Here is a 22,178-nt window from a genome sequence, read left to right as displayed (position 1 = left end):
CAAGCGACCATGAACTCTTCTCGTCTTCTACGCGCTGCTCGCTATCTTCGCCAGGTCTGGCCTTCTCAATGAACATTGTCGTTGTGACCGCCGTATATATGATTCTCATCTCTGAGATCCTGCACTGTTGAATAAAGGTTAGTTCAATGCACGTACTGCCGTGCCGCTCCTTTTTGCGCGGGGGGCCTGGGCGATCCCTGCCTTGATGGATAGGAAGCAAGAGCCGTTCATTAATGGCGCTTGCTGTTTTTTGGGACAGAAAACTGCAGAGCTGTCAGTAAAAGGGGACCGATGTTACGCGGCAACCAAAAAAGGTAAGGTTGGCCTACGGGGACGTACTCCAGGAATATATTAGAGGAAAAGAGGAATACGCAGATATCCGCACTCTCTGTTACCTTTTAGTGTATTACCCATGCCATTGTGATGCAAATATCCGTCATTTCCCTGCCAAAAAGGCACCTAAGCGAAACTGCTTGCTTATTGTGCATGGAGCCACGGCGATCCCGGCTGCGTACCATGAAACAACGTTGATTCGGTTTCCTGCGTCGATGTACGGATTGCGTCTGCAGCCTTGACAATCGAGACGAGATGTCAACTAAGCGTTTGCCAGAAAAAAGAATACCTACAATTTTGAGCACAGAAGCTTTCAGTGCGCGGGCGACACTACCATTTCGAGCCTAATCTTTCAATGTTTCAAACAAAGTTGAGCGCCTGGATCTTGTAAGCTAGCCGGCGTGGGAAGTTTGACGCCTTGGCTTGCAGAATTTTTGGCTTCGATCAAATTCTCGGTAACCAAGGCTTGGGCGTCGGTTGAATGCAGCAGGACAATCCCCTCGACACAACCAGGCTCACAAGAATCCTCATAGATCGGGCGCCGTGCATTTGCATGAAGTCTATTGGCACGTGGTTCTCCAATTCTCCATTGTGGGCAGATCTGTGGGGGGGCGTTAGAGCGGGAGGCTCGGTGCTTGATGATTTGGGGCGGAGTTGGCAGCATGATAAGGTACGCTTTCCCCCAGATTTTTCATATGCGTGCCAGTCGGAAGATTGTTTGAAAAGCTTATGACGACGCTGTTGAGCCTTAACGCGATGACTATCTCCCGTCGCCACGTCGCAAATAGCACGACGGGTGTCATGACAAGCAGACTTTGAGACAAGGGGAGTTTGTTGGAGCGCTTCTCCGAAAAATAAGAAGAATTCTCAAACATCATGTCGTTGCCCTCCATCATTTCTACTTTAGAAGGTCCCGGCCCGTAAAACGGAATAAAACGTGGGCAGCGAGCCAATCATATTGGCGCAATGATGCCAGGGGTCGAAATATGCTGTTCATTCATCTCAGGAACAAGCAAGTTCAAAGGCCCATGCACAAATCAGATCAATCCGGCCCTGGAGACAAGATCGCATATCGCATTGATGCAAGTTATCTCGACTCGAAATAATTCGCTCTTACATAATTGCATGGATAATAGAGCTCCGACTCTGGCCGTCATACATATATTCTACCGTACTTTACATTAATTACCATGAGATTATTCACAGAGATTGTCATAGAATCATCAATCATCACCAACAATAAAGTATCATCGCCGCCACACCGCTCCGTAATTTCTCCCTTCTGAGTTCTGACTCTTCTAAAGTCATACTTTGACATCTCAGCGCCACAGGCTTCGTAACTTTCAACTTGTGATCTCAGCAATCGAGGCTAGACGTGTTTGAAGCGTCTCATTTTCCAATTCCAATCCAAAGTTTCCAGCCCAATCTCCACCAAGCCGAGCTCCCACCGAACTTTGACGGCTGGGGGATCTTTGGCGTCGAGATCCAGGTACAGGGATCTGTCTGCAATTCTGACTTCAGCTCCCCAATCCTTCTGTGCTCCTACTTTACATCATCCGCCATAATCAGACGAGAGTAGATTGACTGAAACTTCACCCCGTCAAAACTTCTCGCTCATGCCCTTTTCTTCCTCACTGATACCCCTCCCCCCTTCCTCTCACCAACCCCCACATTCTCAACCACTTTCGCCGCCCACCATGTCAGGAAGGAGTGCCTACGTGCGCAAGCAAAACTTCGAACAAGCAGATAAACGAGCATTCAAGGAATACTCTGAATATGGACATGATGATCCTTTCTTCTATGGCTATCCTGGCGGACCAATGTCCGCGTCCAGGCCAAACTTCTCCGCAACTCCCTCATACCAGTCTTCGCACCACTCCAATTCGCGCCGCCGATCAGCATCTTCTACAAGCAGCACGTATGGATACCCTCTTCCTCATATGCCTTCACACATGCGGAAGCCTCGCCCAATAATCGTTGCTTCAGCAATTGAAAAGAGTGACTTTCGAACACACCTCGATGGCATGAGCTCGAGTCTGCGCGGCAAGCTTGGGGGGTTGATCAAAGGGAAGAAGGACAATGCAGAGAAGCCAAAGCCGCGGCCATTTACATCTACCATGAACTCGGATATCCCAAATCGGAGCGAGAATTACACACCTTCTGTGGATGCTGTACCGTCTCTGACATCGAGCACTTCTCCCTCAGAGGGTCAGGCGACTCTCTCTTCAAGTGGCCACCATACTCCCTCATCACGTCAGAGACAGCAGCAAGAGTCCGTCATACATAAGATTAGGAGATTTGAAGGTGGTGGAAAGCTGCCTCAGCTGGGCTGGAAGTCTCTCTCGAATGTAAGCATTTGCCAAAGCGCATTGGTGAACCTTACGCTGACAGGAATCAGAATCCTGAATTGTGGGACGAGAAAGGGGACACATTCGTTTACATGTATATGCAAGCTTCACGGACGAAGCCACCTCCTTCCTTCCGCATCAATTCTCGAATCATCAAGCAATCCGGGTCCAAGGCGTTCATAGACCGGCTGTACAACGTCACGGAGCCTGAAGGCTGGCCTCAATTTTATCCTAATGACGAACACGCTCTGAGAGAGGAGTCGCCAGAAGATGCCGACATGTACAATGCGTATGGATCTCACGGTGAAGACGGCGACATTGATGCCATACGTCCTGTTGACGATTCGAAGCCTCACGTCCAAAGGGCGCCAAGTGGCATCCAGCATGAGATTTACATACCGTGGCCGGGAGCAGAGACTGGAATACACTCGACAATATGGCACATCACCACCCGAAACTTCTTCGCCGTCATGTACGATGCTAGCGCCTTGGTCGGCACGACACTACATGAGGCAATGACCAAGCTGTCTGAGCGTATCGTTATGTATCCAGACTATTTGGATAAAAGTATCAACAAGGTAGACTGGATTACAGACTACATTGTCCGTCACAAGTTTGATGATGTTCGAAACAACCCATCCTATGCAGCCTCATTGCTGGCCTTTAGCGAGGCGCCTGGCGTGCAGTGGAGAGAAGGCTACATCGAAGCCTTTGTGCACTGTGTAGGCATGCTGGACATGGGGCTTCAGACGATTCCGGAATGGCGTCACGTCACACCTCATACTAAGATGTTCCTGCAGAACGCGAGCATGGGGATTGAAGAGCGAATCACCCGGGCTCAAGGGTGGCTGCTGTCTTTCGACTTCGGCGAGATGTGGCCTCACACTGCTCTTCCGGCTTCCGTTGCTCGCGGCTGCTTTGACCGACTGAGGAAATGGCTTTGCAAATACTACGAGAATGCCTTCCTGCATTGGCCACCGACTAATGACCAGATTTGGCTGACTCGCGACACGGTCATGCGTCTCAAGAATGATTTCGAGGGCTTGTACGATTACCTGGTCGACCGTGACGTGATGTTCGATGGCACAGAGTATCGCCCAGGACAGAAGTGGGCTATCACCAGCCGATCTGGCCAGAACTTCCGTGCGGATACTTTCGAGCTTCCTTTCACCGATATTCTTCTTGGCTTCGACAAACGCAACGACTTCCCCCATATCCCTCATCCTTATCCCATCACGCCCACCTCGGTCCCCACCCAATCCAAGTCTAGATCCACATGGATTGTCAAGAAGCCAATCTCGCCCGCAGACCTACTGGCTCAATCCCGCCGCAAAGCACTGTCCTACGCAGAAGCTAGCAATGTCTACACTCTCCGTGACCAATATATGCACACCGACCTCGTCACGAATTTCATACGTTTCGAGCAGAGCGATCAGGTGGAGACTCTTGACCCGTTCGAGGCACGCCGCGGCCGTTGGATCCTTATATACGGTGTTCTACAGGTCCTTGCTACCATCTCTGTCGACAGTCCAAATCTCCGTTTCAAAGAAGGCGCGCAATACCACCTCTGCCCACAAATGAAAGGCGTAGTACCCTGGGCCGAGCGAGGCTCCCCGCCCGAAGCAGAAGCCGAGCACAAGCGTAGTCATTGCTGGGTCATACCCGAAACGTGGGGTCCCGTTCTTCCCAAAGCTCGTCCCAACGCGCACAAACCCATCCTATGGGGCCAATACGGCGATGGTAGAACTCGAGGAGCAAGCTCGGAGTCTGATCCTACCCTGGACCCTCCCGGCCCCAAACCACACGATGCTAGCCTCGGGAGGAAAAGAGCTGAGGAGTGGGTTGCGACTAGTGGTGGCCCAGAGGTGGGAATGGGGGATATTGGCAGTGAGATGAATGCGAATAACATGGATGAAGTTAGAAGTACAGTGAAAAGTGAGGGAAGTGGAGAGCATAGTACTGAGAGTGCTGCGGAAGCTGCCAGGAGAAGGAGGGCGATGGTGCATGGGTTCACGGATTTTCAGCCACCTAGTGAGTGGTGAGCTGGATTATGGGTCATGGGTTAATGGGGTAATGGAATACCATGCGGGGCATATGTTCCTCTTTCTGTTGATACCAGTTATAGGGTCTTTGAGCAGGGCGCTCAAAGGGTAACGATTACTGGCGTCTCTTATCTACCCCCGCCAGGGAACATGGTGAATGGAAAGACGGGCATGAATATATGGTATATTTGTGTACGGGCTGCATACAGATCAGTATCATTCATCAAGAAGAACCCGTCTTCCCATGAGTCCCATGCTGGCAAACCTTGGTGACGTGGTCACTTCGACATATTCCTATCCGCGAAAAAGTGCAAAAGAGCCATTCCATCCGACAATCGTAGTCGCAATTCCCATTCCACTCCTCAAACTGTCTACGCACGTTTCACGTGGCTCATGCTGCGTTCTCCCACTGCTCAAGTCTCAACCCGGTCTCATGTTCGAACACGAGCCGGGTGCCATGAGCAGTGGAACCGTTTCGGAGATCCCCCTGCCGAGGAAGACCGATGGATGGCGAAGGAGGTCCGGTGGCTTTGAATGAGCGTGCAGTGGTCTTTCGGCAGGTCAACGGAGCTGTTACGGAGCGCACTAGTGGGGAACACCGCTTCGGACTATGAGGACTGGTGCCGGTTCTTGGGCCGCAGAATGTGTTGCTGCCTTCCCAACGAGTCGACAGGAGGAGGTTTGCGAGGTCGGTTTTGCATGGGTCGGTTGAGTGGTGGGGAAGGGAGGGTGAAGTGGTCGATGCTCTTGTGCGAACGGTCTGTGTATTCTTTTAGAGATTGTATGTGGCTTTCAGAGGTGGGAATCGTCTACTGTACTGAGTGAGTGCGACGGTGTTCGGGATACTTGTGAGGAATGGCAATTTATAGCGTGAAAGAATCTTTGTACAAAGACCGGCGCACTCCCTAGTATACACTGTCGACAGGCCTTTGCTTCCGTCTACCCACATCCCCCAGCCTACCGAGAGGGTTACTCCTTCTGTTCTCTGTCTTTTTCTCCCTGCTCGTATCGTGCCAATTCGACTCCACCACATCCCAATCGATCGCGTTCCACCACCCCTCCAAAAACCGCTTCTTCCCTCCGACACCATAATTCATCAACCAAACATGCTCCCACGTATTCACCCCCAACAGGACATCGATATCCGCTCCACCGTACGCGATTTTGCTTTCCTTCCCGGGAAAGAGCGAAGCGCTTCCGAACGAGCCAGCGGCCATCATGGTATTCTGATCCTGTTCCTGCCTCCTGTAATGCGCCCCTGGCAGAGGCGAACCGGCGAGATAGGTTGTTAGGATTGAGAGTTCGTTTTCCATCAGGTAAGCGTTTCTGTATTTGTGTCGGACGAGCCAAACGAAGCCGGGTCCGAACATGGCGTTGGCGGTCGCGATGAAGGTATTCTGGAGCGATTCGGGGGAGGAGAAGGAGTCGCTGATTTTGGATGTGAGGAAGGCGGACATTTTTGGAGGGTTGGGGGAGAGGGTGGAGAAAAATTGGTGGTTGGCCCAAGCCATGCTGGCGTGGTTGAAGAGGGAGGCGGCGTGGGGTTGGCGGGCGTGCGCGAGGACGAGATCCTTGGTGGGGGTGTTCTCCAATGGAGTGTCTGAGTGATAAGGTTAGCAGGTGTTGGTGATCGAGGTCCCAGTAGAGCAGATCCAGGCAGGGGAGGATATACCGGCTGTTAGCCTGTTAAGGCGGTCGACGAGGTGGCCTTGATATTGATGCCAGGCCAAGTCGAATGCATCACTCGATAGCATGCCAGGTACGCCATCGGTTTTGAAAGCTTCGCCATGGACAAGCAGGGGCACATTATGGATACGCCGTCGTTGCGTTTTGGGGTTGTAGAGGCATTGGGTCTGGGATTGGGTCAGAATTGTGGTCGCGCTGTACAGGTTATCGAAAGCTTACTTGGATGAGAGGCCGGCATATTCGCAGAGCAGTCTGCTGCCGCGAAAGAGGTGACAATATCATGAGAGATCGAGTGGTGATGTTGCAGAGAGAGCTAAATTTACTCTACTTCTCTCACGATTCGAATTCCAATAGTTTGACGCTATCCTTTTCCAACTAGCGCCGTTTTACCGCCACCAGTCAATTGGTTTCCCCAGTCGGAAACCTCTCATCTTTCACACAGAGCCGCCGACGCACATTGTCAGTTGTTTCATGTGACCACTGCCAACTCGTCGAACTCCCTCTTGATACGAGCTTTGACTCATACTCCTGATGCAGTAGCTCTACCTTACCCCGTGCTCTGGTCCGGGTACCTCGGCGCGTGGGCTCAAGTCTATTCCTGCTTCGCTCGAGCATAGTAAAGCTCATTGCTTGGCACATAAGTGATGCCCCAATCGCTGCTACCCTCGTTCCCCCATCGAATGTTCACCTTCTTGTTCCTTCTCTAGTTCGCCTTCATGTTCAAAGTTATGGTTTGGTCTTTGTACGGCATGTGCTAAATAGGACTTCCATTCTTCTCCCTCTATCTCGCCCTTTGATCTGCCTCCGCCCTTCTTTGTGCTGCTGTTCTCTTTCATCCATCTATATTCCTAATAGTACCGGCATACTGGACTTGCCACTGACTACTCAACTTTCTTCATATCCTACTCACTACACAGAATCACCATGGGACGAATGACCTTTCTCGAACTGGCGGCAGTATGCCTCCTTTCTACCACCGTCCCCTCAGCAACAGCACTCTCAGCAGCGGAACAAGCAGCACAAGTTCTGGGGCTCCTACCAAGAGCCAGTACATGTTCCCTCTCTGGCTTCGCACCATGCAACCAGGATGGACTACCTGACAATTTCTGCTGCCCGACAACAAGCACCTGCGTCCCATTCAACAACAAGAAGTCTGCGATCTGCTGTCCAACAGGCCAGACCTGTTCCGTCATAACAGCTATCAGCTGCGATATCACCCAACAGAATGCAACTCTACATCCTGAGAGCCAGCTGTTTAGCACGGATTTGAGCGGTCCTTTGGCATCTTGCAACGAAAATAGGTGTTGCCCCAACGGCTACAGCTGCCAAAGCGACCAGTGTATTCTCGCCACATCCTCAATCACAGCATCGACCTCTTCGACCACAGCTACTTCCTCCTCTTCAATCTCTTCCCCCAAAACCACCAGCTCGAGCTCATCCGCATCCGCATCCGCATCAGCCACAACGTCACCAACTTCCACGTCCGCTACCGCCACTCCGATAGCCTCCAACCTTTCAACCGCCCACAGCTCAATACCACAGGCACATTGCCCTCAATTTACCCCTGCAGGTACCCTGGTGGGATTCTTCTCAGGCTTAGCCATTGGCATCCTTCTGACCGTCGCCTTCCTCTGTTGCTTCGGCCATCGACGCCATAAAGAACCCTCCTCCCCTACCTCGCCCGATTTCTCCCATGTCCGAGCTTCGATATCCGACCCTATCTATAAGTCTGAGGGTATGGACGCTGTACGTGCCGATTTTCTACGAAAAGAATCCAAACCCCGCAAATCTTTGCGCTCCATGTTCTCAAGGTCATCTACGATGAGATCTCGCAGCGCGCCCGTCGATGGCATTGGCAGGAGCATAGTAAACGTACCGCGGACACCGGTCAATCAGCGGTCACCATCACCGCGGATGAGACACGAGCCGAGTATGGAGAGCATCAAGATATACAGCCCGCCAGGAGGAGGACTCGGAAGGCCGGGGACACAGTTGGCTGATATGCTAGATGAAGTCGGATGGGATCCTACAAAGCCCTACATTGGAAGTCCAGGCCGGGTGGATCCGAGGAGCAGAGGGTTAGGTGGTTGATGAATTTAGCCTTTGGCATGCATTTGCTTTGAATATAGCGCTTTTTCCCCTTGCATCTCAGTAGCATTGAGCGTTTTCTTGCATTGAATGAACACAATTTGCACATGTCTTGCGTATTATTATTGCATCTCAACACTCGTGCGGTCCTTCGTCATTCTGTCTAAAGTGATGCTTGCCTACTCGTCGAATTTGAATCCCAACTCGTTCAAGCGCTTATAACCGTTTCACGGCGTTTGTGTCATCGATTTCTTCAATGCCACGGTTGAAGAATCGTCCCCACACCACTCGGCCGCAGATAGGGACGCGCCGTCGGGTAGACGGTACAATCAACCTTCGAACGTGCGCACTTGGTCGAGCAAATCCACTCTCACCGTTTATGCGCTTCGAAGCGATCTCCTTAGGTTGTGCCCGCACTCCCGCTGTGTTATGTACCCTGATCTCCAGTCTCAATTGTTGAAGGTCTTGGCTTCTTCTCATGCTCGGATTCTACAGATATAGATCTTGACCCATACCGACAATGAAACTTCTCCAAATCCGCCATCTCCTCGCTCTCTTCCTTCCCATCGCCTCCACCTACAAGATTGAAAGTTGCGACAACAGCAAGCCAGCCGTCGAATATGCAATCACCCTCGCCCAAACAACCATGATCCGTCCTCTTCTCGACCTCCAGCGCGGTATCTCCAGTGAACATGGCTACACCGCTATGTACAAATCTAACGTCTTCAAATCCTTTCTCCAGAAGCTCATGACTAACATCCTGCACCTACCCGTCACTCAAGCTGCAGGACGGGATCAAGAGCCCGTTTTTATCTGTGCGAAGGCGGGTATGGGGCAGAAGTACGGTATCGGATACGACCCCCTCGATCGTTGTGGTCAGACTGGAGTAACGAGTTTCTGGGCAGAGGATACGGTTCTCGTGTTCCTCTGTCCGAGCTTTCCGAACATGAGATTCCAGCCGTCCTTTACGCCTGGTGGGCCGCGTGATATATATTGTCCAGTGGTGCAGAATAATGTCTTTCTGGGCCGGTCAGATCCCTTGGTCAAGTACCAGAATTATGATTTGGTGCATCAGCTGGCGCATCTGTACCTGCAGGATGGGGGCTTGACGGGCCAGACGGAACCGAAGGAGGTGATGGATTGGAACAGCTGCGTCGGTCTGGGTTGGACGCCGGTCGAGGGCGGCCTGTCGGTGAAGAATCCGTTCAATTCGGTTTACTATGCTGCTTGTAAGTGTTCGTCTGGAAAGAGATGAGAAGGTGTCGGGGTGCTGATTGGAGGCAGTCGTCAATCAAGAATGCACGCAGATGCCCGACCCGTTCATATCTCCGTTCTCGGGGCAGAATGATCAAACGGGGCTGCTTTCTGGTGGAAACATAACCAATGCTTTGAATACAAATGGGACGGATTTGCGGTTGCAATCATAGTTTAGTAGGATCGAAAGATCTCCTGGAATTGGACCGCTTGTAAGATAATGTAGCAAAATGCATGCGCAAAGGGGATTTCAGATCTAAAACCTGACAGGAGACATCTCCCTCTTCTCCATTTGCGCACATTTTGATGGGTATCGACCAGAACAGATCGGCGCTTTTTGTCATACGTAGAGGCAATTTCTCCAAGTCTCCAGGGAAGCACTGCCAGGAAAGGATAACGATTGAAAAGGAACGACCTTGAATAGTAGTCGTTGTAGATTTCTAATGCCAGGCATTCGCAACGATCATGAATTCGCCAAATGCACTTATTCTAAGGTACTTTAGGGATGTTCCGCGCTGTGCGTGCTCGCTAAAGCTCGCGAAAACACGTGCAGCGTGGCACGATTAGATTTGGTAGTGCGTCGCCAAGGAGTGGGGTATATTAGAGGCCAGCGTGGCATCAGTTTTTCATCAGGGGAAGTTGCGGACGGTGAATATGTCCTTTGGTTGAATTAGACTAAAGAACTAACTCTCGTTTATCGCCGTAGGCTCCACTTTCCCGACTTCCACCGGCACATCCTTTGCCTTTGCCTTTGCCTTTGCCTTTGCCGACATCCACCGGCACATCCTTCTCCTTCCCCTTGCCCTTCCATTTGGACTTTCCACCCTGAGCCTCCTCAGCAGCCTTCTTCCGAGCTGCGTCCTTTGCCGCCTTCTTCCCAACCTTCGCCGTACGCTGGGTCTGACCAGCCACATTGACAGGGACCGCGCCCGCCTCGGTGACAAGGGCGGATCGTTGCTTTGGATCCTGTAGGTCGTGGCTTATTTTATTAAAAAGTACGTTAATTCTATGAACGGGCGAAGAAATTTAGGACCTGGCATGGCTATTGGTTCGGGAGGAAGTCGTGGGCATAACGCGCATGGTTTTTTACGGCACTCGGTCCAGTTTGAAGTCTGTTTAGATAACTGTATTGTCTCCAGTCTTGCTCGTTGAAGATTACCGCGGCTTCGGCGGCGTCTCCAGACAGGTTTGGGCGAGTGGTCCTCCGAGAAGCGGTGCGGTATACCCTGGGGGGCTGTGTCTTGGAACTCCTCGTTGTACCGGGCCTTCTTGACCTTTTTGTACTGAGTGTTGAGGAAGTCAAGACTCTCCGCCTTCTGCCTCTTCAACTCAACCGCAAGTCTGGCCTCGGTCCAGGTAGCACGCTGCGCTTGGCCAATCGGGCTGGTGTCTAGACTAGTATAGTCGTTGTATACTAATTTGCGTTCCTCGAAGTCTCTCGCCATGGCGCTGACGGCGGCTTGACCCTTCTTCTGTTTGGCCTTGACCGTACTTAGAAGAGCGGCCAATTGACAGACAACAACGACGCAGCTTCTACCGCGCGTAAGTGCACAGCAAAGTCGGTTGCCGCTCTTGACGTGGGCGGTAACCCTCCCGGAGCGTCTGAACCCCTCGGAGCCATCGTCGTCTTCGCTCTCCTCGTCCTTGACCGCGTCTGATGTCTTCTCCGGCCGTTGGTGAGCGACGACGAGATCGACGAAAACGAACTCGTTCTCCTCGCCTTGAAAGGAATCGACGGAGGAGATTTGATTTCCTGCGCTGAGGTCCCAGTTCCTTCCGTTCGCCTCCGCCGTCGCTTGGATCTTGTGGCTTACCAGGGAGAGCTGCCCTGTGTAGTACACCAGCACCGTTATCTTAGACGCGGGCACCCCCATGGCCAAAGTTTGATCCACGAGAGTGCCTATCCTATCGGCGTTGGCATAATTTTGCAACGAGGTGCTGTTGACCTGCACCCGCGAGATCCCGTTGGCGACGTTGATCATCCAGTATTCGGAACCGTCCCCGTTTGGTCCATCGATTCTATATATTTTTTTCTATACCTCATGCGCGACCTGGCGAAGCCCGTTGTTGATGAGGACTGACTTCTGATTCTTCAACAATCCCTTGTAAAAGAATTCCGATACCCATCTGGAGATTGCGGGAGCCATCCGATACTGGAACACCAGTCGGAGGATCGGATATTTTTTCTCTTCAAGGAGAGCGAGGACCGAGAGCGTAGCGTTCTCTCTAAACTCGTTTGCTCTGCCGGACTGGCCGAAAGGTTTGAGCTGTCTGGTGTCTCCGAAGATGATTGCTGCTAGCCAGTTGCTGAAGCTCGTCAAGACGTTCGCGAGCGCAGCCATGGTGAGCTGCCCTGATTCTTCGATTTCGATGAGAGTTGGGTTGAATCCAAGCACCATCAACTCGGAACCGGCGTTGTTGCAGGTCGTGAAGAGGGCCTGGGTGTCTGCAAAGACTCGAAGGACGACTCGAACCCGCAGAGTTTGGAAATGCTCCTTCGCCTTTATTGACACGTCGCCATTGGCCAAGACATACGCGTCAAGGGAATTCCGGTACTCGAGAGACTTGTCGCGCTGGTCGATGCTTGGGATCCTCTGATCATCCAGACGTGCCGTGATCTCCGCTTCATCAAGCGCGTCTTCACCCAGCGCTGCAAGCTCTGCGTCGGTGTGGTAGTCACTTGTCTGACGCTTGTGTAGGATTGCGGCAGCGTCAAGCTTGTCGGCCCTATATGCCGCGAGCTCTGCGTGGAAGTCCGCGTCCGCCCGATACTGGTCCTGGAGGGTCAACTCGAAGCAACGATTGGGAAGCGTCATTGGAGCCGGAACGTTGGATTTCTTCCGGCTATCCATTTCCCGCTTCTCTTGAAGTGCTTGCGAAAGATCGTCACAAACCCGGATCAGGGCAAAGAGTTGCTTGTTATGCTCACCCTGTAATGCGGCGGCTTCGGCCATTGTCTGCGCTATCAGGTCGTCATCCTCTAGCATAGTTGACGCCTTGTAAGTTAGACGAGCATTTGGATCCCGCACGACAGGGTTTCTGATATCCGCTCGAGTTACGTATGCCTGCAGCTCGGCTGATGCCGTCTCGTACCGAAGGAATTCATACCTGTGACGGTGTTCTATTGGGAATTTCTCCCAGCAAGAGTTGGCGGCCTTGTCGACGGCGTTGTTACTTACCGCGCACACCAGGACAGTATGACCGCACAGCACGGCCCCGTTCGTGATGTCTGCAAGAACCGTAGTCTTGCCTGTGCCTGGAGGGCCTATGATCGCCGTCATCTTGTTCTTGACCTCCTTCAAAGAAGTGACGATTTCCAACTGGGCTGGGTTGTCTGCATATTTTTGGCTGCAGTAAGCCTCCCATTGTCTCCACATCTCAGGATTCCTCTCCGTCAGATCGCTTGTGGTATGCGTCATCTTCGAGGGGTTCGACATGAGGGCGATGCGGGCGGGAGCCAGCGTTCCAGCATTGAAAGTCTCATCTGCGAGTTTCTGCATCCCATCTATCTCTCGCTGGGCAGATGTTTCGTCGATGACGACCTCGATGTGCATCCGCACAAGCTTGTGGTTCTCAAGTCTTTCGTTGGCGGTCTTGTGGATGCGAGGAGTCCGGCCTACAAGAGGCATCTGAAACCAGACGCAGAAATCTGTACCGGTATCTTTGCATGGAACCTGCATGTCCTTCAGGACGGTTCCCTTCCAGATGGTTCTTTTGTCTGTGGAAGGCATGTGTGGTTTCCCGGTTTGGGGGTTTGCGTTGTCCAATTCGGCCCGGATTTTCGCACCGTGAGTGGGCACCGGACCATCTGTTGCCTGTCGGACGAAGCCTCTGACCCCCCTTTCGAGCTGTTTCATGGTGTAAAGGCCCTTGAAACCTGTGACTGGTACCTTGGGAAGGCCCTCGAAATGGACGAGATGTGTTCCAAGGACGAGGTGAGCCACCTGACCCTTCTCAAACTGCACATCTCGAATGACCGGAACTGTGTTGAAAACCCCGAACTCGAAAGCTGTGTCCCAGCTGAGCTGTTTCTCGAAGTTGTGGTATCCTCTGATCTGGGTCTTGTCTTCTTCAACCCGTCCGTCCTCCAGCTTCCTTACCTGGCCGTTGTCGTTGCGGTTCGCGCGGTATTGGACGTACATTGCCTTCTGGAAAGTGTTGATCGGCTCAAGATCTTCGATTGTAAGGCCCACCTTGTTCTCTGGTGCCTTATACTGCCAGAAAGCAGGATATCCGGAGAAGACCGAACTCATCAAAGGCACGATCCAGTCCTTGCGGGCGGTCTCCACGTTGGGGTAGGCTAAGAGCCATATGGTCATCATGTGGGGTCCGATACCAAGGAGTAGCTTTTTCAACCCATCCTTGACATCGTCAGCCAGGCCTTGCAACCAGGTCTCCTCCATTTGTGATACAGCCGTGAGTACGACCAGTAGACAAAGATATGGTGAGGGGTTGATGGTGAAAGAAGAGTGAGGACGCGAGGGACTTACCAGTTCAATTGAACCGCGGTCATTCCGGAGGCTGATTGAAATGATATTGATATGTATATATAGATGACACAAAAGCCAAGCCAGCGTATGGATCTATATAACGTTGGATGGAAATGTGGGAGAAGATTTGTAGGTTATAGGAGGAGGTACCTTGCATGTGTTGTATTGGGATTATGTAGGAGGGATGGTTGTATTGGGAGGGAAGGGGGTTTATATAGTAGACGATGCCTGTGGTGAATGTTCTCTATTCGGAATGAATGCAGAAAGGGAATGAATAGAGAGAGGGAATGAATAGAGAGAGGGAATGAATAGAGAGAGGGAATGAATGAAGAAAGGGAATGAATGGAGAAAGGAAATGGATGGAGAAAGGAATGATATGCAGCGGTGAATGGTCTGACGCATCACTGCATTGCCCTAGAATCTAAAGAAGGGAAGAACATTCACCTGCAAATGGATGAATGTCGGCAATGAATGCCATGTGTGAATACACCCAATGTGTTGTCAACTCTGTCTTCTTCGAACCCTCACCCCGTTTGCACCTCTGCCTTCTCCGAATCCTCACCTCATTTGATTTAGTTGCTATGTCTCTTCTATCCTCAACTTACAATTCAGCTCAGAGTGGTGCAATAGCTAAGTAAGCTAAAGCGACTATAGCTCTGTCTCATCAGAGTCTCAAACTGATACTTGCCTGAAAGGTCTCATCGAAAAGAGGCTGACCAGTCTGAAAAGCCATGTCCCCCAGATCCCTGGCCGCCTGGGCTCGTTGTCTGCTGTCCTAGACGGCCAGAATGCCAAAAACCTGGAAGTGACCGGACTCTCCGGATCATTGCCCTATGCCTTGACGGGGTTGTCCACATTAGGGTAGGCTGAGGACCAGATGGCCATCGTGTGGGTCCCGGTACCAAGGGATGGACTTTTGGAAACTTCACTTGACGTCGTCATCTAGGCCTTCCAACCAGGCTTTTTCAATCCGTGACGCTTTGGCGGCGTTGCATGTAAACATGATGCCCGCAAGTCGGTCCAGCTTGTGAAGCTGCTCTTTTGGGCAGCTATTCACTATTGCCGAGTCGTAAAGAGCTTTCCCGGCTTTCAAGAAGAGCCGTCACATAGTCGACTGTTAAGGCATCAAATCTTTCACACACTAGGTATTGTATACATCGAAGGGAAGTATTGATGAGAATTAGTGTTGCGATTCTTGCGATTTCAATGCCGTTGGATAACGAAGACTTGTAACATATTTATCGACATAGCAAGTAAAAGAACTAAGCTTACTTTTTTGAATCTTAATTATCAATACCTTTAGATTATTTCATTCCTAGATCTCTTATATTTCAATGAAACTCCGACGGAATTATGTACAATATCTATAACGTCTCAATTTTGGATACGTGGTGTGATGGGTAAGATTGAAATACTAATGCCAAGGACTTCCAAGGTTTTTGAATACGCTGAATGTAACGACCTAGCGTCGTCATGGATGAAAGCACTCTTGATTGAGCTCATTACACACGCGAACTCTACAGTAGTGGATTCAGTAACCAGATCTGAGCTCCCAGTGTGAGATCAATCCTATCGAGCTTGCCAGGAAGGTTATAAGATGATTCAGCGCCTGTTGCCTTGACCACCACTACTGCTCTGACCACTACTGCTCTGACCACTACTGTCCTGACCACCATCACTACCCTGACCAATACCATCGCCACCTTGTTGATATGGACTATAGTTCATTCCAGGTTAGGAAAGCTGGTCCATGATGCGGAGGATCTTGGAAGACTTACGGAGGTGGAGCACCGCCCAATTTAGGAGGCGGCTTCCTCACCGAATGATTCTGCTGCGCAGCTGGTCCACCCTGGTCATGTGGTTGGTAATCTATGCCCCAAACGTTGTATCGCCCGGGTCTGAACTGTCATCAGCAGAGATCTCGAATGAAGAGGATTGGAGATTACGGAGGAGGTGGAGGACCAGAATCAGTGTTCTGATCATGGTGTCGAACCTGCGGTACAGGTGTTCCACTCTGCTCTTCAAATGGTCCGCCCTGGTCATATGGACGATAGTCCATGCCCCAAACATCGTATCGTCTCGGTCTAGACGGCTGTCAGGAAAAGAGGATTCTCACATGAAGAGAATTGGCGAGCTTACGGAGGAGGTGGAGGACCAAAGTCAGCATTCTGACCGTGCTGTTGACCCTGCGGTGCAGCTCTTCCGCCGAGCTGTTTAACTTCTCGACCCTGCTGAGAGGGGTCTCCACCCTGCTGTATAACCTCTCGAGCTCGCTGTCCAGCTGCTCCACCACGCTGCTCCAATCCACTGTTGTCACGGCCAGCTGAACTGGAAGATCCTGGTCTGCATAGCCGTCAGAAAGGGTGTTTCAGATCTGAAGGAAGTGAAATACTTACGGGGGGGCCGGTGGATTGTTCATGGTTACGAGTACGTAGGGTGGCTCGAGGTAGGATGGCTTTGGGTACGACGTAAGATCTGGATCGTAGAGGTAGAACGTCAGTACATTTCGTGCATCCCCATTCTCTTGGGAGAGGTTCGAGTATTACCTCGGATGATAGATGTTGGGTGAATATGGAGGCGGCTGAATAGGTGAAGGAAGACTGGAGTGCTAGAGGAGGAGTTTGAAGAGAAGGTAGGCTCAAAAGAGAGAAAATGCTCCTTGTGTCCGTGAGCACATATTGCCTTGAATGTCTGCCTATTGGAGGAAGGCATGCACCTTTGCAGAAGAGAGAACCATCTCCGTGCTCCACAACACAGGCATTAGTCTCGACTCGAAGACGGCACTTTCGGCAGCGAGATTTGTGTCAACGAGGAGTGGGGCGAATCTTCCGATTGGATCCAGCAGCCGACACGAGGTCAGAATCTTGCCAGTCGGCGCTGCGCAGATCCCGAGAGAGTCGACAGTGTCATCTAGTCGGCTGGCGATGCTGAGCTGATGAGAGTCGATCATCGATACACGCGGCTAGGATCCGGAGAACACGGCTTCTGGACTGGTCAGCCTCTTCTCGCTCGAATTTGGATTCAAGGACATGATAGCTTGCCTACCCTTTTACCAGTATTTGCCTCCATCTTGTGTGACTGATAGGGAATACTGGGTATGTTGCTGGGAGACCATGCCGTTCCTGTATGAATATGAGCAAAACATGTGCGGAAGTAGGACATTCTGCCTTACCTGACCCTTCCGAACTTTTCAGGCCGCAGCTTTCCTGTCTTGTTAATGATTAGAGGTATGCTAGTTGTTACAGCATTTTGACAACTGCATAACTTGTGGAGCTATGGACGTGGTAGATTCCTTTACAGTGAGAACGTCTCCACGTAAAGTACTACCTGGATTGAACATGCTATCCTAGCCTATGAGGCCTTAACAACCTCTATGCAGCACTGCCGTCACCCCCTCTTTGACCCTCGTGCTTCCTTTCCCAATCTGAATGGCTTCCAGACTCAGAGTCGTATTCGGAGTCCGAGTCGGATTCCTCGTCTTCTATATCGAGAGGACCTAATGTAAAATCAGGCACAAACCCCGGCCTCGGACTGCTGATGAGTGATGGTATGGATGTGGGTGCCTCGAGACCGAAGGAGAAGCCAGACGTACTGGTTCGTTGGTCTTAGGCTGATGGGGGAAGAGGTCCTGCTCGACATGTCAGCATTGCCTGCATTTCTGGAGTCGGGTGGATCTCTGGCGGCACTGATGTCGAACGATCTGATATCTTGCCATCCTGCGCTGCCGTGGAGGTCGAACTTTCCGGATGCTGCTGAGATGTGAGGGTTGGCTGTGGCTCGGCTGCAGACTGCCCTGCATGGTCGCCTGGAGGTGTTGTATTCGGCAAGTTGCTTGGTCTTGTGGGCATCGGCAATTATCCTGGTCTTGGGGCAAGAGGCAAGCGCAATTGGTTCTAAGGAGCAGCCAAGATCGGTGGCAGCGGTAGCACCGACCTTTGGTTGAAATGATCCCCGTGGGAATCTTGCCAATGGTCGAAAGGGTGTTGTCTGCTTTCCAAGCTCGCGGTGAAATACCTTAGACAATGTCGACGAAAGTCCGGTGCATCGAACGGGGCAATAAACCACAACTCCAGTTGGTATGCTTTTTGACGCCGAAACATGGTTTTGATCGACTTTTGTATCTCAGCACTTTCCTGACTGAACTCTTCTTTTTTATGAAACCCTGATACTTGGCTCCAAGACTTGAATCTCAGGTACATCAAATTTTGTATGTCCCGTCTACTGCAGTCGGCGAGCACGGTTCGATTAGACATTCTGAGATCGGGCCCATCTGAAGTAGCATAACCGTGTTGGACGTCATTCATTGCCCATTCCACCCGACTGTTTGACGACATGTCCCAAACATTCTTGGCAATGCCTCTACCGGTCTCTGATCCGGTTTTGGTGAAAGTCAGTGCTACTGACGGAGGCCCGAAACGTCCGGGATCAAGGAACAATCGGGTTGTGAGTTTGTGATTTGTCAGATAGAGTGATCCGAATGGCTCTCGTTCGTTGATACTGATTACACAAGGTATCGTCTCCGTTGGGTGCCTCATTGTTTTGAATGAGAGGAATGTTGGATCAGGGCCTTTGGTTTTCTTCGAAGGTCCCGTCTCTTCGGTCGAGGGCGAGCGTTTTCGCTTTGTACCCACAGCGTTGGTGGCGTGATCGTCTTGGATCTCGCCCTCCTCGCTCCCGTCGCTCGCTACATTCGCGTCCATACGGAGCTCCTCCCCGGTGCTGCGGTTCTGTTCGAGGCCTTTGCTTGGCGTTCCATTGCTCCCTGTTTTGGGGTCTATCAGGTTAGACATTTTTTGGATAACCCGCCGAGTATCCTGCGGCGGTTGAAGATTGCCTCCACAAGGAAGGAACAATTAATTGCCAGGTACCAAAAAGATGGTACGAGACGAGGAATATTTGCCTGAGATGGCAAGGTATGAGCTTTGGAAGAGCGATTAAACAAGAGATGGCAAAAGAGTTGTGTGGAAAGGTTGGCTGAGTGGTGGTGTTTCTTTAAACGAAATAAGAGCGAAACTAGCGCCAAGCCTAAAACCTGCTGTATCAACACAACCACCAGCATGCTCTTTTTCTACAACCATCATCTTTCATAATCTCATCACCTGTTGCACCAAGTCATTCTGCAACTTTTGCCTTCTCTTGCCCAGTGTAAGAGTCGGATATTCACGTCTCACTTGCTGAGATCGTTTTCCACCACCGCAGGAATCTCGGGGGTTTTTCCAAACTATCATGTCCCTTCAAACTGACATGCAGGGCCTCATCGCCGAAAAAATGGCACGGCTGGAAGCTCAACTGGAAGTCGAACGACAAAAGTCCAGGATCAAGGATCTGGAGCAGAAAGTCCACACACTCGAGGTGGAGAAAGGACTGTCTGCCCAAAAGGCTGACGACCAGGCTCTTCGTCCCGCAGTGACCACAGGCATTCCGGATTTCATCTTGCGAGACAAGATTGACAGGCTGGAGACCCAGCTTGAGGCAAAGAATACAAAGATTGCGCAGCAAGAAGAAGAAGTTTCTGCCTTGCTTGAAAAGGTAAGAACATATCGTGAGGTACTCAGAGAGGCGACTACACTTTTCGGGTCAAAGCTCGATGAAGATGACGACGACATTTCAAGAGAGGATGCAGCTTTCCAGGGCGAGAACGGCGAATCGATGGCCGGAGCCGCTGCCGAGGAGCATGAGTCAAAACTGCTAAAGCCCGGGCTGTCAAGTATTGATACCAACAAGTCTACCGAGACTCCTCCAGTCTCACCACCCAAAGGATCCCAAGGCGACAGTCGAGCTCCGTTTCATACGCCCTCATCACAGTTGACACCGGCGAAGTTCGAAGACGATAGCGCTTCTAAACCAGCAGTACCTGCGCAGACGAACTATGCTCAGGTATTGCAAACGCCACGCGGAGGGCCGTCACGTCGAAGGGCGATGGTAAACCAGATAACAATGCCACGTTCACTTATCACGCACACCGAGGTTTCGGCAAAAAAGGAAACAGAAAAACAAGTTTCTCCTGAAGCACATAGACAACAGAGGTCTCAGGGACCAGACAGAGTTCCTGGGCGTGGAGACCAGAGGGGGCATGGAGATCAGAGAGGGCGTGGAGGCCAGGGAGGACGTGGAGGCCTGACACCAAACCAGGGTTTGAAAATGCAAGATCCCTCCCCAAAGAGGCAACCCGCTGATTATCCAAGATATGCAGGACCAGAATCAACTCAAGTGAGCGTGCCTGCCAATCCTGAGATGCGCGGAGAGTTGGAAGTCACGCATGGTACAGAGGTCGTGAATCAGCCTCATGTTGACGCTCCAGTCGCAACCTCTAAAATCCAGATCGGGCAAGAGATTCTTGTTGAGGACAAAAAAACTTCGAACCGCCTGAGGGGCGAAGCTGCTCTTTTTATTCCCAACCCCATGCCAGTCGTGGTCTTTGATAAACCTGCGGTCTCTGATGAACCAGCGGAGTTGACTGCTAAACAGATTGCTGCCTACACAAATTTTGGCTACCGTCTTCCATCAGCTCAGAATACTACCAAAGCTGATTCCAAAACTGTCATTCCCCCGGTTCCAGCGACGGCCCAACCCATATCGAAAATCATTGAACGTGACTCTCGATCGGCCCTACAAAGTCTCAGGCCATCGAACCCGCCAGCGCAACAGCTCGAGACCAGGGACTTTGGCCTCAACAACGCAGATAGTATGCCAGCGGGCGGTCTCGAGAGTAGTATTCCTCATGTGCCAATCACACAAGAAAGCATAGCCACCTTCCTGAAACCAGGAGCGGCATTGGATGAGGTGGAGAAGCGAAGGAAGAGTTCGCGACAGGGCAACTCAAGGACATTCACGAGAGAGCCAAACCCCTCTGCAGCTCTATCGCAAGACCTTCGCAAGCGAACAGTATCTTTCGACGAAGCGGAGGAGTCTTCAAAGCGTCGGCGTGTGGGGCCACCTTCCCCAAGTCAACCGGTTAGGGGGCCAGCCATTGCAGCATCCACAGGTGTGCCGGAGAGCAAGACTGAAAAACCCGACGTTGCGACGGAAGGAAACCCTTCTGCTTCAGCACTTGTCGACCCAGAAGCTCCCGTCCTGTCCCTGCAAAGCCCATTCCGCTGGGCTGATATTCGAAACCCCAGGAATTTGTTCTTGTGCATCGTCCAAGCTAACAACTCCTCGCTGATAGGCAGCTTCGCCAAAGACACGAAAGAATGGGCTTTCAAGCTTGGGTTGGATGCAGGACGCCGGCGGATTCCCACTATGAACATGCGATTTTTCTCTAACGGAATAGAAGGGCCGGGGTACAGCCAAACCGGATGGTGTCTAGGCGACTACATCGAAGGTGACTGGATGGTCACCGACTTCAAAGTCCATCGCGTAGCTGACTATCCTGAAAATGGGGAGATCTGCCACCCCAATGTTCTAGCGGCATGTAATACTGATGAAGAGAAGGCTCGCTTGATCTGCATCAGCCTGGAGGCATGGCCAAAGATCCTAGGGCACTTCGACCCCAAGGACCGACCCAAGATCCCGAAGCCAGACGTCAAGAAGCTTTTTGGTGCCGTGTTCACAGGTCGGCACCCCTATGAGTTGCGCATTTGGTTTCGTGCTCCTTATGACTTGGAAAGATTCGAGAAGCAATGCCTCTCATTCTTCACACGATACTTTGAGCAGCGAAGGCCACCTCATGAAGATCTTTACGACGCCGATGACGTCTGCTTCGAAGATCACCTGAAGGCTCAAGAGGAAGCTTCTTCTACTTGAGCAAGAGGGTTGATGCGCTGTCGATCTAGCATGAGCTTGAATGACGCATTCCGACAAAGTCAAGATTACTGGGGGAATCACGAGGTTCTTCGATGCGGGATGAAGGAGCTGAAGGAGAGCTCAGGGCACGGCGGCGAGGAAGGGGTTGGTGAGAGCTCGAGGACCAGGGAGTAGCGGGAGGGCAAAGTAGA

General features: G+C 51.5%; 8 protein-coding genes across 8 annotated transcripts; 3 read left to right on the top strand and 5 right to left on the bottom strand.

Moving 5' to 3' along the window:
* Positions 1 to 2,030: 2,030 nt before the first annotated feature.
* On the top strand, positions 2,031 to 4,723 carry HO133_008517 (uncharacterized protein; the record flags this gene model as incomplete). Its single annotated transcript, XM_037299383.1, has 2 exons — positions 2,031 to 2,681; positions 2,732 to 4,723. 2 exons carry the CDS (start codon positions 2,031 to 2,033, stop codon positions 4,721 to 4,723), a joined length of 2,643 nt encoding a protein of 880 aa, XP_037155384.1.
* Positions 4,724 to 5,628: 905 nt separating this feature from the next.
* On the bottom strand, positions 5,629 to 6,691 carry HO133_008516 (uncharacterized protein; the record flags this gene model as incomplete). The annotated part of the gene is made up of 3 exons (XM_037299382.1): positions 5,629 to 6,323; positions 6,396 to 6,576; positions 6,629 to 6,691. The coding sequence occupies 3 exons, from the start codon at positions 6,689 to 6,691 to the stop codon at positions 5,629 to 5,631; spliced, it is 939 nt and encodes a 312-aa protein (XP_037155383.1).
* Positions 6,692 to 7,725: 1,034 nt separating this feature from the next.
* HO133_008515 (uncharacterized protein) lies at positions 7,726 to 8,019 on the bottom strand (the record flags this gene model as incomplete). The annotated part of the gene is made up of 2 exons (XM_037299381.1): positions 7,726 to 7,914; positions 7,984 to 8,019. 2 exons carry the CDS (start codon positions 8,017 to 8,019, stop codon positions 7,726 to 7,728), a joined length of 225 nt encoding a protein of 74 aa, XP_037155382.1.
* A 998-nt stretch (positions 8,020 to 9,017) lies between these two features.
* HO133_008514 (uncharacterized protein) lies at positions 9,018 to 9,924 on the top strand (the record flags this gene model as incomplete). Its single annotated transcript, XM_037299380.1, has 2 exons — positions 9,018 to 9,726; positions 9,782 to 9,924. 2 exons carry the CDS (start codon positions 9,018 to 9,020, stop codon positions 9,922 to 9,924), a joined length of 852 nt encoding a protein of 283 aa, XP_037155381.1.
* Positions 9,925 to 10,426: 502 nt separating this feature from the next.
* Positions 10,427 to 14,154, bottom strand: HO133_008513 (uncharacterized protein; the record flags this gene model as incomplete). Its single annotated transcript, XM_037299379.1, has 3 exons — positions 10,427 to 10,730; positions 10,847 to 11,770; positions 11,834 to 14,154. The coding sequence occupies 3 exons, from the start codon at positions 14,152 to 14,154 to the stop codon at positions 10,427 to 10,429; spliced, it is 3,549 nt and encodes a 1,182-aa protein (XP_037155380.1).
* Positions 14,155 to 15,843: 1,689 nt separating this feature from the next.
* HO133_008512 (uncharacterized protein) lies at positions 15,844 to 16,660 on the bottom strand (the record flags this gene model as incomplete). Its single annotated transcript, XM_037299378.1, has 5 exons — positions 15,844 to 15,958; positions 16,020 to 16,139; positions 16,188 to 16,325; positions 16,381 to 16,569; positions 16,638 to 16,660. 5 exons carry the CDS (start codon positions 16,658 to 16,660, stop codon positions 15,844 to 15,846), a joined length of 585 nt encoding a protein of 194 aa, XP_037155379.1.
* Positions 16,661 to 17,612: 952 nt separating this feature from the next.
* HO133_008511 (uncharacterized protein) lies at positions 17,613 to 19,031 on the bottom strand (the record flags this gene model as incomplete). Its single annotated transcript, XM_037299377.1, has 2 exons — positions 17,613 to 17,832; positions 18,256 to 19,031. The coding sequence occupies 2 exons, from the start codon at positions 19,029 to 19,031 to the stop codon at positions 17,613 to 17,615; spliced, it is 996 nt and encodes a 331-aa protein (XP_037155378.1).
* Positions 19,032 to 19,467: 436 nt separating this feature from the next.
* HO133_008510 (uncharacterized protein) lies at positions 19,468 to 21,987 on the top strand (the record flags this gene model as incomplete). The annotated part of the gene is made up of 1 exon (XM_037299376.1): positions 19,468 to 21,987. The coding sequence occupies one exon, from the start codon at positions 19,468 to 19,470 to the stop codon at positions 21,985 to 21,987; it is 2,520 nt and encodes an 839-aa protein (XP_037155377.1).
* Positions 21,988 to 22,178: the final 191 nt, after the last annotated feature.

This window comes from Letharia lupina (genome assembly GCF_014066315.1).
Source record: "Letharia lupina isolate WasteWater1 chromosome Unknown contig_5, whole genome shotgun sequence".
Lineage (NCBI taxonomy): Eukaryota > Fungi > Ascomycota > Lecanoromycetes > Lecanorales > Parmeliaceae > Letharia > Letharia lupina.
This window is presented reverse-complemented; position numbering and strand designations above follow the sequence as displayed.